Here is a 13,780-nt window from a genome sequence, read left to right as displayed (position 1 = left end):
AGCATAAAGAAAAGGGGGTGTGGAGAAGCTGGAAGAAATCTTCCTCTTCCTGTAAGTGCTCTATGTTAACCATATTTTCTTTTTCCATTTTCTTCCCATTCTGAAAGAAAAATCTATATTGGATTTACTCTTTTCTTTTTTAACTTCAAGTCATTTGAAAAAATACATTTTATTTTTAAATTTTCAATTGCTACTCTTAAATTTATAGATAAAGGTTGAAGCACTGTGGGGGAAGCCTGTGTGAAGGCTAGAGTTAAAATCTTTCTTCAATTTTTATTTAAAATAGCCCAAAGTAATATTATAATGGTTTGCTCTTAGATAGCTCAATCCTACATATATATACTTACACATACACACACACAAAAAACCCACAGCAATTTCTTTGCTCATTATTGCATTTTATAACACCCGACAAAATTATAGGAATGTAAAATTGCAGTTCAATATATTTCACTAACATAGAGGAAAATAAAACCTAAATAATGTGCTAGCAAAAACAAATCCATAATTGCATATAACAAATAGTTATGGTTTATTTCAGCAATTTGTGGTAGATTTAACAACTGAAATAAATCAATGTACTCAGTCACAATAACAGAATAAAAATGACATACAATTATCTAAATAATTTTCAAAAAGGACATCTAAATAATTTTCAAAAAGGACATCTGTTAAATTCAACTTCTGTGTACTACAAAAACTAGTAGTATATTTAATAGGAGATAATTTCCCAAGTTGATCCCCTGCATCAACCCAAAAGCCTCCATCAACTATGCTTAATGACAAAATGTTCAAAGCTTCCCTACCCACCTCTAGACCCCCTACCCACCTCAGGACCCATCATCGGTAAGGATGTTCACTATTATCAGTAGGTGAATCCTAGTAAACATTCAAAAGTAAAGATGTGAGAACACCCCAAAACGGAAAATCAGGGTACTGATCAGATGTGGATGCGAACAGCAGAATGTTCATGAGTTTGGACGGCGCAGGGTCATTGGAACTACACAGTTGCAAGGATTAAAATATGGACAAAGGGTGGTGGGGAAGTAATATTTAGAGAAAGTGTAGATGGGAAAGCCATGGTTTGTGACATTATAAAAAGAGACAGTGCCAGCCTCATAGTCTAAGAAAATCCCAACACGGCGAGGGGGCACTGTCATGGAGAGGAGCAGGGAAGCGGAAGCATCCTCATAGGCCCTGTATTCATGTTTATGCTGTAACCCAATCACCCAGTATCCACTCTGAGGTTGATATCTGGAGTAAGCATTGTGCTTGCTAGCAAACTGGTTGAAAGAGAATGTAGCTCCCACTGAATGGCTGCACACTCCCAGGATCCAGTTGGTCTTCTTGGCCACATCTACCTCCCAGTAGTGCTTTCCTGAGGAGAAATGCTGGGAGCCCAGGACACTACAGTCAAAATGCTCTTCCAGACAAGAAGGCCCAGACATCTTAGCACCCACAAATCTCACCTGTCTCCGGTTTTTAGACAGGACAAGATTTAAATTAGCCGTGTGTGGATTCAGAGTCACATCCACTGTAAGAAAAGATACAGCATTATCAGATGAGAATGATTATGTGGGTCTCTGGGTGCTGAGAGCGGGGAACACAGGAAGGGGTTGGAGGCATGGAATTACATGGTGGGGGATGAGAGAGATAACAACATATTGGATCTGAAAATGTGCGTGGGTATGTTTTAGGAGGAGTGGTAAAATGGGGTCAGAATGTGAAGGCTCAAAGAGGTCATGGTTCCTACTTACCCCAGTAGCTTTGGACATCTGTGAGCTCTGTAATGATGAAAAGAGTCAATAATGTTGAATAGGAACAATGGTTTCTGGTCTGATCTCTCCTTATCAGATTGAAGGAAATGGAGAGGGGATCCTGGGAGGATGTCAACTGGCCATTTTACCTCCCCTTAAATTCATACTGCATCTTCTTCAGCCCACCATGTCTCTTCCTCTGGGACCTCTCTCTTGGCTGCTATTCCCAAGTATGGACTACATCCTTCATTCTGTTTATTGTTTCCCACAACAGTAATTCCACATCCAAACTCTTTCCCCTGAATCTCCTTACCTCTAAACACTCGCAACATCTTTTTCAGATCTGGGGCTCGAAACATACTTCTCAGCTTGGTGGGGAGAGCTTCTGGCTTCCTCAAAGTCCAGAACTCACTCCTAGAGAGGAAAGACCTATGAACCCTCACACTGCTGACTGTGGGTTCCTCCATCTCTTCCCCTCACTCCCCAGGCCAATCAATAATTCCAACATTCTTTCCTGAGGAAACTAAGCATCATTTTGCTAAAAGCCTTGGCACTAGAGCCAGAAGACCTAGACTAGAAACTAGCTTCTCACCACCAGTGATTTAACCTTTTAAGGCCTCATTCTGTTTGTTTCTTTTTCTGTTGTTGTTGTAATAATATACATATGTATTTTCTTTTTTCTTTTTTTTTCTTTCTATATCCTAGAGATAGTATGAAATTAAGTAAAATAATGGCCAGGAGATCCTTTGCCACCTATTAAAAAAATACAAAATATTTAAAATCAGAGGGGCCGGGAGGCTGTAGATGTCTGGGTTGACAGGCATAACACCAGGAAACTGCTTCTGGGACTTTGAGAGTATCAAATGAAGGGTTTCCTTTTGAAGAGCATGTGAATTTAGGCTCTCTGGTTTCTCAGAAACCCAATGGAGAAAGGCCTTCAAAACAGCATCTTGGAATTTACTGTTTCTGAGTACATCACATTAGCAGGAGAAAGGAGATATCTTCATCTCCAAACGGAGAGTGAAGACTTCAGAAGGGACAGAAGGCACCATATTTCACATGTCTGTGATGAGCATGAAGGTATTATACCAAGGATGTGGGCAACTTTAGATGCCACCTTGTTAGATGAGATTTTAGAGTATATGATAGAGAAGAGAACATGTTTTGTTCCAGGGTCAACACTACTATTATCAAGAACTCAGGTTTATATTTTACCTGTATCTAGACAAAAGGAATCTGAAGAGAACTAGGTAGCAAAACCTGGGAGAAAGAGAAATTTAAGGTAGATGCTCCAAGAAAAAATTCTTGGACCTTGATAACCAATGGAGAGGGGGATTTTCCTCTGATGAAATACAAGGGCAGAAAAAAAAATACTGTGTATTTTGAGATAGCTATAATCTATGAGAATCAGGGCTAAGAGCAGGGCACTTGGGGAGTCACTGACACTGCAACCCTTTCTTAATGGCAGTACTGTCCTCAATTTGTGACCTCTCATCACCCAAATTCTCCTACCACAGAAACCAATTCATTCCCTTTATTTTGTGATCCTCAAATTCTTATGTGATGAGTAATTTAAGACCACAGTCTTAAATCTTCCCTGCCCAATAAGTTTTTTTTCCCTTCCCCACTGACCATACTGAAATTATTTTTCAATCCAAAGGAAACAACTCATTTCTCTTAGACGTACCTTTTTGTGACATCACTCACATCCTACAAAGGAAAAAGACAGGTTAAGTCAAGGAATAATAGGTTGCATTCTCATCCACATTACCCATTCCATCTCCACCACCGTATAATATGATAGAATAAAGATAATCCCAAAGTGGAGGTCACAAAATAGAGATAAAAGCTGAGGGCAGACTGAGAATTCCCAGGAAGACATAAGAAAACAACCAGATTGACTCATTAATACCTTTATTTTTACAATTGTGTGTGTGTGTATGTTTGTGTGTGTGTGTGATGTTCTGTATGTACAGCATCTATTACTTGTCAGGCATTGTGTCTGGCCCAAGAGAATATCAGACAACAAAGTCATGATTTCTGTCCTTGAGTAGCTTACATTCTATTCTGGTTGCCAAAGATAAGCTCACAGGCCTCAAATGTGGTTGTTTTCAAACCTTACCTCCTCTAGCCCTCTGTCCTACTTTTACTGACTCCATCCATTCCCTTCATGTCAATTTACATGTGTTGATGATTCCCAAATCTGCACTTCTTCTCAGACCCCTCTCCCTTATGATCCAGATCAATACATACTCCAGCAAATGAACAGGAACCTCACAGTCATGATGTTTAAAAAAACTTATTTCTGTAACCATGCTGTCTCTTATCCTCCTGAATAACCCTAGCATCCACTGAGTCACCAAATTTAAAGACATTTTTAAAAACTAGCATATATTCATCCTGTCATCTCGTCTTTGCTCAAGTCAGTCCATTTCACACCTTAACTTGTTTAGCCACCTGTTGTTCACCTTCATCACCACCACTCCTGGTTTTAGTTCAGTAGATTTACCCAACTGCCTTCTTTTTGATTTCTCTACCTTCTGCTCAGTACACCTAAATAACCCTGGGAAAAAAGTCCAACGTGTGATCCATAAAACTCAAAAGTAACTATTTTTTCTGTATTGAGGCTACTTATGGTTGCATTTCATAAGCACAACTCAGACTGGCTTGAACACAGAAAGTGGTAGAGGTGCTGGGTGTGTCAATTTGCACTAAATACAATCAATCTTAAATTGTGGCTACACAGAGGAATGTGAATAATGAAATCTGTGTGCCACTTCATGGCTATTTCACTTATGTTGGCTTTATGTCAGCACCTGCATTTTGAAGCTCATATCCTGGTTATCAAATTTGAATGGGTAACAATATCACACAGATATGGGGAAGAGAAGGAAGAATATGTCTGTGACAGAAGAACTTTAGGATATTGATTGTTAGATAACACTCAAGTTAAAATGTCCATGGGGAGTCATACTGACTGTCTGAAACTAGCAATATAAATTGATGATTTGTTTGCATTTAAGGATAAATATTTACAGTTTGAGGAATCTGTTGAGGAACTACAACAAAAGGGTGAAGGAGAAAGTATTAGGGTAACTTAATATCAAAGATGAGGACAAAAAGGCAGGAAGGACAAAATGAAGATGCGAAGCAGGAAGGAGTAGATGAGGAAAAGCTCTAACAGATGAAAAGTAACTACCACATGGCCCCAATAAGGAACCCAAGAACAAGTAAAGAAATAATTATTCCACCAGCAAAGAAGGGCAAGAGGAAAGCCAGAAGACAAGAAACAAATAAGAAACACCCTGAAGGTTCCAAATTATCACATCACACCTCAAATTCACAGCCACACTATTCATTCTATGTAGGAAAACAGCTGCTCAACCACAGTTCAAGTTCCTCCCTCAAATCTCTTTAGACTATGTATCTTGTACCCGTCAACCCATACATGTAAAGACCAGAGCTCAGTCCCAAAGACCTGATCAAATACCTATTACTGCAAAATGTTAAATTATTCTGCCCTAGAGAAGATCTTGACTCAAAGCAAAGAAGGGCTGGTACTTACATAAAGAAGCTCAAAAAACTTGTGTTTGGCATGTGTTTGCTTGTGACTAAGCTGAGTAAAAAGCCCCAACATATCCCCAACACAGCACCAGTGTCAAAAGGTACCTAATGAACAGTGGTTCTCAGTTGGAGGAGCACTGTGTTTTCCCTGTGGCTGTACGGAACTGTCTGGAAGGGTTTTCGGTTGTCACATCTAGGGTGGTGGTGCTGACATCTAGTGGGTAGAGGCCAGGGATGCTGTTAAATATCCCACAATATATGAGAGCCCCTCGCAGCAAGGAATTATCCAGCCCCAAATGTCAATAGGGCTGAGATTGAGAAACTGTTCCACAGGACATCACAGGTTACAACAGACCTTCTTTACAGTATTAAATGAATTTTTGAGCCACCCTTTATAAATAAAAACAAGACTTTCCCTTAGCATTTGTGCTCTGAATTATCTTATACTTTGCCTCATACCTCTGAACAATTTAACAGGGGAAAGGCCCTACAGGGTCAAAGGAATTTTTGTGCTTGTTGCTCTACCAGGATGTTAGTCCTGTGTCTCAGAAAGGAAGGAAAGCGAATCTCTCCTTTGTTTGACTCTCAGACCCAGGCTCCTTCACAAGCCTTACCTGCAGCAGTTCCATTGTTGACCCCTGACATCGACGCTCCAGATCTGAGATGAGTTCTCTCAGTGACTGGCTCTGGTGAACCAGATCATCCTCAGCCATTTCTATAATACTCAGTCCCTTCCTCTCTTCCTCCTCTAGCTTCTTCAGTTCCCGCTGCTCCACTCTGTCCAGGATGCTTCGCAGTTGATTGAACTCTGTCTGGATCCTGTGTTTCTCAGGTTCCATCTGATTCTGTGGGAACAGGGAAGAGGAGGATGCTAGTCTACTGGGTTGAGGATCTCTTCTACAGGAGTCAGGGAAGTCAGGCTCAGGTTTGTTTCTTGGGCCAGGCCTCCCTGGGAGTGGAAGGGTAAATGCCTGCAGGAGAAAGCCTGTGGAACCTGTTCTTTCCTTCTTTTCTTTCCCAGCTCTTCCCAGGCTCCCTTATCTAGGCCTTGTAGATATATAGACTGTGATTTCTGGGTGAGGTTTTCCAAGCAGCCTCCCTGGTCTCTGCATCAGCCTCCCCTTTCCAATTTTGAGTACTGAGCTAGGAATTATTGGCCTGTGACTAACCTGTTATTCCCAGGAGGCCAAAGAGACTGAAATTGTAGAATAAAATCCAGAAATATGAATGAGGGACTATTCTGGCCATGATTCCTCTCCTATATGATTATCTCCAAAAACATGGTACACGCACTTTTGCTATGTTTGCTATGTAGCTGACCCCCTCTCTTCCCTGTTTGGAAGGGATGCATCAGAGGACCAGGCAAAGGAAAGCTCTTCTAGTCATAACAGGGGACAAACAGAACCAGGATCCCTTTGCACTTGGCTGCCATGACCTGCCCCAATTCCTGTCCCAGGACACCCTCAAGAAGAGTCCCTCATACCTTCCAGGACAACCTCTTCTCTCTGATAAAAGCTTTCAACTTCTCAGCTTCCTCCTGCTCTTTCTTCAGCTTCTTTAGAGACTCCTGGAACTTCTCCTGGAAGAAACACATCAGATTAAGAAGGGTCAGGCTTTCAATTGTTTCAGGACCCAGACATGGAATGAACTGGGCAGAGATTATGCTGACCTCAGAAGAAAACTGTTCTCGACTAGGATGAAAAACTGAAAAGACCAATGTATCTCTTATACATAGGGAATGGAAACCAACAAGAACAGGCAGGCTGTCCTAGGGAAAGTGCCTGATCACAAAGCACTTAAATTTCTTTAGCCTCATTGCCAATATATCTCCCACATTCAACCCACATCCCCTTTTTGCTACCTGAAACTTTCTCTACTCAATCTTGTGCAGAAAGTAAGAGATAAAATCTCTACTGTTTGGGGGGGAGGGGCAGTTTCTAGGTTTATCCTCTAGGTAAATGAAAGGACTACCAAAAAATTAGATCATAGCATGATAAAAAGTTAAAATCTTCTATCAAAGACCCTGTTCCTCCCTGTCTTCCTTCCATCCTGGGCTCCTACCTGGTACTCCTGGGCAACCTCCTCCATGAGGAATGTGTGGTGACCACGGTGCTCCTGGGAACGCTCGCAAAGCCAGCAAATGACCTTTCCATCGTCCTTACAGAAGAGCTGGAGTTTCTCTCCATGGTCAGCACAAATAAATACTTTCAGTTGCTTCCCCGGGCCCAATACTACCTCTCTGAGCCTCTCCACTATGTTGGCTAGATGCCGATTAGGTCGGAGGCTCCCAGGCCAGTAAGTGGTCTGGCACACAGGACAGCTGCTTTCTCCTTCTTGGCTGATCATTGATTTGTCACTATTCTGTGTGATGCAGGCTTGGCAGAAGCTGTGGCCACAGTCTATGCTCAGGGGTTCTGTCAGGAGCTCCAGGCAGATGGGGCAGGTCACCTCCTCTTGGATGTCCACCAGTACTGCTGAAGTCATTGTAGCGACTCTCCTGGCTCCTGCCTGCCCTGCCCTGATGTCTAAGGTGCTTCCTAGTTGTAGAACCCTAGGTAAGTGAGCAAACAAAACAGGGTCAGGATAATAAAGAGGGGGGAATAAAGGGATGCTAACTGTCCCGTCCTGAATAAAGAAAGAGGTAGGACATCTGGGGTAACAATGGCTTTTCATTCTAATTTCCAAAATCCTTCTGCCCCCCATCTCATAGTAGACACCAATTTCCACCCTCATTGGAGCAACGATTATGATTTCCTTTTAATCCTATTGGGTGGAGGGGCAAACTGAGGCTCTGGGGAGGAGGGGTCTTGTGTCTGACTTTTCCTCAGCTCACCAAAACACACCCTCAATGTCAAAAGCACCAAAACATACCACTGTCTCAGGATTTTTGCATTTGCTGTCCGTGGCACAAAGGCAGACCTTCACCCTGATATCTGCATGACTCACTCACTTCTTACTCATTCCCTTTCAGAAGGGTCTGCTCTGTCTACCCTCTCTAAAGCACAGCCACCATACAATCACTCTCCACAGACTTACCAGCTTTGTCTTTCTGCTTATCACCACCTGATACAGATCTTTACTTGTCTGAATCCTCCCATTGGAATGTAATCTCCATGAGCCCAGAGGCTTTATTTTTGTTCATGCTTGTATTCTTAGCAGCTAGCACAGCTTTTGAGGCCAGAACCTCCTCATCCTCCATGGATGATCAGACCTTTCTCTCCTTCATCTCTAACACAATCCTTGCATCACTCTCCAGCATCTGATCTCTGAGATCAAAGGTCTTGCTAATTTTGCAGACACTTCCATCTCCTAACAGCTCTGCTCTACACAAGAAGAACCCTCCCGCCCTCATGCTCCCCTTCCCAGAAAAATCCAATGAAACAGTAATAACCTGAAAGAAGGTAATATTTTTACAACTCACTCTTCTGTAACCAGATGTGATTTAAAATCACATTCTCCTGCTTTCTTTCCCCTTCACAGGACAACTCTGCATAAAGAAGCATATTCTTGGTCTTTCAATGAGAAGATAGAGGCATTAAGTGATTACAAAATCATGTAACTTATAAGTTGTAGAGTTGTCATAACTCAGTCTTTTTGGGGTCATAGTTCAAACCTCTGTCTTCAACCTCATAACTTTAACCAAAGACAGTGAGTAGAAAAGGCTGTAAAAATCAGGCACACACCCAGTGCTTTCGGGACCTTGCCGGGGCCTGTCATAAAATTTGACAGGATCCTTGGGGGCCCATGTATAAAGAGAAGAGGAGTCAGGTAGGGCAGCTTAGACCTTACATTCTCATTAAGAAATACTATCTTTATTCTCTATTCATTTTTCTTGAAAGTTTTCAGTTGTTAAATTATACTTTGTTTGAACTCACACAAAGAAAACGTCTTTAGACTTTTTTTTAAACTGTTTTCATCACTGAGTCATTTTCATTGAGAGTCATTTGCTCTGTTTGCCTTGCTGGAGGCATGTTTGGGCCACCAAAGAGCCAGCTGACACCGCATATTTGAAGATGCAATAGCCCTGGGTCCCAAGTATGACCCTGTTGTACTTTACAGGCCACAGAATGGCCAGGAGCAGGTAGAATCCTTCAGCTTTTCTTTGGCTGGTTTCCCAGCAAAGGAGATGTACGCTGATCTAAAACGTGATCAGTGTGGGCACAACCACAAGGCCCTGTAAAATGTACCACTTTTCCTCCATATAAAGTGCCTGATAGGTTAAAAAAATAAAATTATCTGCCAATAACAACACTCCCATCGGAGAAAGGACCTGAGACAGTGTTCCAGATAAGAGGGATAAAAGGTCATTGGACATCAGCACAGCATCAGAACACTGAGCAAGATAACAATGAGGTACTGCTGGGGAATGTAGCCAGGGGAAAAGTGGGCCTTGGTGCTGCCATCTAGTGCCCTGTGACGCAACTACAAGTCCTAGATTGGGTCATCAGCTTTGCCCTGCTAGTAGTACCAACACCAACAGTACAGTGATAATTTAATTATTTGCATGTAATGACTCAATAATCCCTTCTAACAACGTTATGAGTGTCTCTTAGACCCATTTCATAGTTGTACAAACTGAGGTTAAGTAGTTCCTCCAAGTGGTGGATATTTGATATCTGAATGGAGACACTCAGGCGACAGTATTAAGACTTTCCTACTCCTTTGTATTCCTCACCTCCATAAAGGGAGCACAGAATATAACTGTTAACAAATTACTGAATCCTGGACATCTGAACTAATTAGTATTACAGAAGCATTCACCTATTATCTGAGACACTGTTTAACCAAATCAATCACACCTATGGGAACTGGGCATTTACTTCCTACCATACCCACATTATCCCACTTGGCAAATGCACTATGAGAGTCTATTGTTTTTGTTAAATTAGCATTATGAGAGCAGAGGCCCAATCTCTTGATCTTCCATGTACCCCAGGCCTTAGCACTGCTCCTCACATAAGAAATGAGCATTTAACTTTATAATGGATTTAATATTAAAACCTACTGCAGAACTTATAGTTGGACTTCAGGCTGGAATTAGAGCATTGAAATAAATGTGCTAGCTTATGAAATTGTTAATGATAAATTAAAAATAATTATGGTGGCGTTAACTGAAGGTCTGCCTCATCTCTCCCAACATGCACATGCACACTTTCATTCAGGTAAAACTGTACTTGATATTCACAATTCTTTTAAGGGAACATTTCTGCCTCACAAATGCAATGTAGTAGTAACCCCAAACTGGAAAGAATCTATGAGATTGCTAATTGGTGAGTGAACAAATTGTGGCATACCCATACAATGGCATATTACCAATCAATTAAATGAAACGGCTGATACACACAAGAGAAATCTCAAAACCATTATGCAAAGTGAAATAATTCAGACATTAAAGATAAGTTACCATATGATTCCACTGATATGAAATCTTAGAAAATACAAAGCTGTAGTATTTAAAAGCACATCAGTGGAAGGTAGGGACCGGGAGTGTGAGAAGGGGATGAACTGCAAAGGGACAAAAGGAAATTTAAACTGTCATGAAAATGTCCTCTTCATGTATTATGAAGCTGAACACATGTCAAAACTCACAGAATTGTATGCTGAAAATTTATAACTTACTCAATATAAATTATAACTCAATAGAGTTGAAAAAAAGAAGAAATGCAATGAGAAAAAGTGAAGGCTTAGTTTCTGATCTTCTAAGCATTAAGTTAGAGCTGTGTTGTCAGCTATTACCGTATTTGTGGCTACTGAGCACTCGAAATGTAGGTAGTTATAATGTCTTAAGTATAAAATACATATTGAATTTTGAAGATTTAGTAAGAAAAAATAATCTAAAGTATCTCATTAATAATTTTTTTACAAAGTACATGTCCTAACAATATTGTGCATGTGTTTGGTTAGATACAATAAATTAAAATTAATTTAATCTATTTCTTGTTTTTGACTGAGGCTACTAGAAAATTTTAAAATACATTATGTGGCCCTATTCTACTTTTATTTTATTACATCTCTAGTTTTTTCTTCCATCTAATACGCTATTTTAGATATCCAAGAAAGGGAAATATTCTTGAACAGGAAAAAGATGTAAGAGTTGACATCTCTTGTCAAAGGGTTAAAAGTTGAGGCTCTCCTGTGAAGGAGAGGAGCATACAGTGTCCACACTCCAGCAAACCCTTGACCATCCACTGCGTAAGTGCAACCCAGAGGAGACACAGAACACTGACAGTCTCCAACTAAGGCCAAGACTCCAGGGCAGTGTGGATGGGCTGAGGGAAGGTAGTCTTGTGTGAGGAGGGCAGCCCAGGACAGCTTGTGGTCCCAGAGCTCTGTGGGTGAAATTAGCAGATGAAAAAGGACAAATTCACGATCAGCCGGAACCACTTAAATCAGAAGCAGATGCCTGAAAAAGAAGGTTATGTGGTCTGCTAACTAGCAACATTGGCATCCTCTGGAGCTCTTTATGCAGAATCTGTCTCACTCAGATTGATTCAGAATCTGCACTTTAATAAGATCTCCAGGTAATTCATATGCACAATAATGTTGCAGAAGCATTGTCTTAGAGATAAAGGGTCCTCATTTCCAGGTAGATACAATTTAGGGTGCAAAACCAAAAGAAAGCAGGAGGAAGGGCCAAAGAATGAACTTTTCTTTAGATCTATTAGAATGGATGGTCTCAGCAGGGCACAGCGGCTCATGCCTATAATCCCAGCACTTTGGGAGGCCGAGGTGAGAGGATCCCCTGAACCCACGGGTTCGAGACCAGCCTGGGGAACTTGATGAAACCTCATCTCTACAGTAAATAAAAAAATTAGTTGGGCTTGGTGGAATATGCCTGTAGTTCCAGCTACTTGGAAGGCAGAGGCGGGAAGACCACTTGAGCCCAGCAGGTAGAGGTCACAGCGGCCATGAGCATGCCACTGCACTCCAGCCTGGGCAACAGAATGAGACTCCAACTCAAAAAAAAAAAAAAAAAAAAAGAAGGTCTACGAGAAGAGACACTCACATCGATAGCAAAATGGCTTTCAGAATAAAAGCCAGTGACTGAGTAGGGGATACTGGTGCTGGTCCAGGCTGGGGACTCAGAATGAGAGTTAGGAATGAGAAGGGCAGGGCTGCTCACCTGCTGGGAGTTTTAGTGAAAGAGAAGTAAAACAAATGACAACTGCCTTTATGAGAAAGAGTTCCTATGCTTTGGGAATAACATTTAAAAAAAATATATATGTGTATGGCTATATTCCACTTTAACCTATTATCTGGAATTGATTATCTAACAGATAGCACTCAGTAAATATTTGAATTGGAACATAATCAGTTTCAATTTTTTTAAGCTCCACTTTAAAAGAATTTCTGCGGAGGCGAGAGGATAGCTAGTCCACGGGTTCTAGACCAGCCTGGGCAACATGGCGGGACCTCTTTCTACAATAAATTTTAAAAAAATTCGCTGGGAGTGGTGGCGCACACCTGTAGTTCCAGCTACTTGGAAGGTTGAAGCAAAAGGATTGCTTGAGCCCAGCAGGTCGACGGTGGTGTGGCTGTGAGCGTGACACTGCACTCCAGCCTAGGTGACAGAGTGAGACTCCGACTCAAAAAAAACAAAACAAAACAAAAAAGAATTTCTATTCCCTGCATTTCAGAAACTTAATAATTCAAAATTTGTTTTGAGTGCATTTTTTAAAAGCTAGGAATGGAGCTTCTCAACATTAATAACTATAATTGAAGTATTTACTACTTGTCAGGCAGTCTCCTATGTGTTTAAACTTCTGCCTCACTTAATCCTCACCAAAACTCTACAATACACATATTACTGTCTATTTTACGTATGAAAGAAACTGAAGCTTAGAGAGATCAAGTAAGTCTCAGGGCAGACACCCAGTGCCTAAGTGACAGAGCCTGTGTTTGAACACACACAGTAAGGCTGCAGGATCTATGCTCTTAACCATACATTTCTGTCCCCATTGACGGATTAAATAAAATGTTGTCTTTAACCTCAGTGAACTCATTTGCAGTGAGGAAGAAAAAGAAATAAAGATAAAATTATCTGTATAATGAGTTCCAAAAGGGAAGGGACAGCATCTCTTTCACCGCCGTGTCACCTCTATCAAATGCCATAAGTGGCAGGCACAGAACAGTAGACATCCCTCTCTGGGAGGCGTATCTGGGGAATGAGAAGTCAGAGAACTCCAGATGTGAGCAGCATCAGGTGGTCAAGGTTCTTCAGAGCAAACCCAGGGGTCAAACTAATTCAAAGGACAGAGGACGCTCACTCCAGGCTTCCATCCTTCCGCTCCGAGAAAGGCACGGGCTCCGGCGCCCGCCTTTGGCCCTGGAGCTGCAGCCCCAGGTCGGGCAGTGTGCGTAAGGCTCATCTTCCAACTCCCTCTGGGAGGAGTCAGGGCCCTCGGGGGGAGGATAAACAGAGCTCACTTCCTGGAGCAGCCGAGCTGGGGCTGGGGCTG

General features: G+C 41.6%; 1 protein-coding gene across 1 annotated transcript in view; it reads right to left on the bottom strand.

Annotated features, from left to right (window-relative positions):
• Positions 1-923: 923 nt before the first annotated feature.
• The window catches only part of TRIM6 (tripartite motif containing 6), a 13,290-nt gene continuing 433 nt past the window's right edge, over positions 924-13,780 (bottom strand). The window contains exons 2-8 of the mRNA XM_008066529.2: positions 7,383-7,872; positions 6,805-6,900; positions 5,936-6,166; positions 3,445-3,467; positions 2,071-2,171; positions 1,758-1,784; positions 924-1,534 (exon numbers count right to left, since the gene is read on the bottom strand). Of these exons, the coding sequence (XP_008064720.1) occupies positions 969-1,534; positions 1,758-1,784; positions 2,071-2,171; positions 3,445-3,467; positions 5,936-6,166; positions 6,805-6,900; positions 7,383-7,805 (1,467 nt within the window). The 5' untranslated portion in view covers positions 7,806-7,872 and the 3' untranslated portion in view covers positions 924-968. The remainder of the gene's footprint in view (positions 1,535-1,757; positions 1,785-2,070; positions 2,172-3,444; positions 3,468-5,935; positions 6,167-6,804; positions 6,901-7,382; positions 7,873-13,780) is intronic.

Source organism: Carlito syrichta, unplaced genomic scaffold (assembly GCF_000164805.1).
Source record: "Carlito syrichta isolate Samal-C Ts95f unplaced genomic scaffold, Tarsius_syrichta-2.0.1 Scaffold308998, whole genome shotgun sequence".
NCBI lineage: Eukaryota > Metazoa > Chordata > Mammalia > Primates > Tarsiidae > Carlito > Carlito syrichta.
The sequence above is the reverse complement of the archived record's forward strand: the minus strand, read 5'-3'. Positions and strand labels throughout refer to the sequence as shown.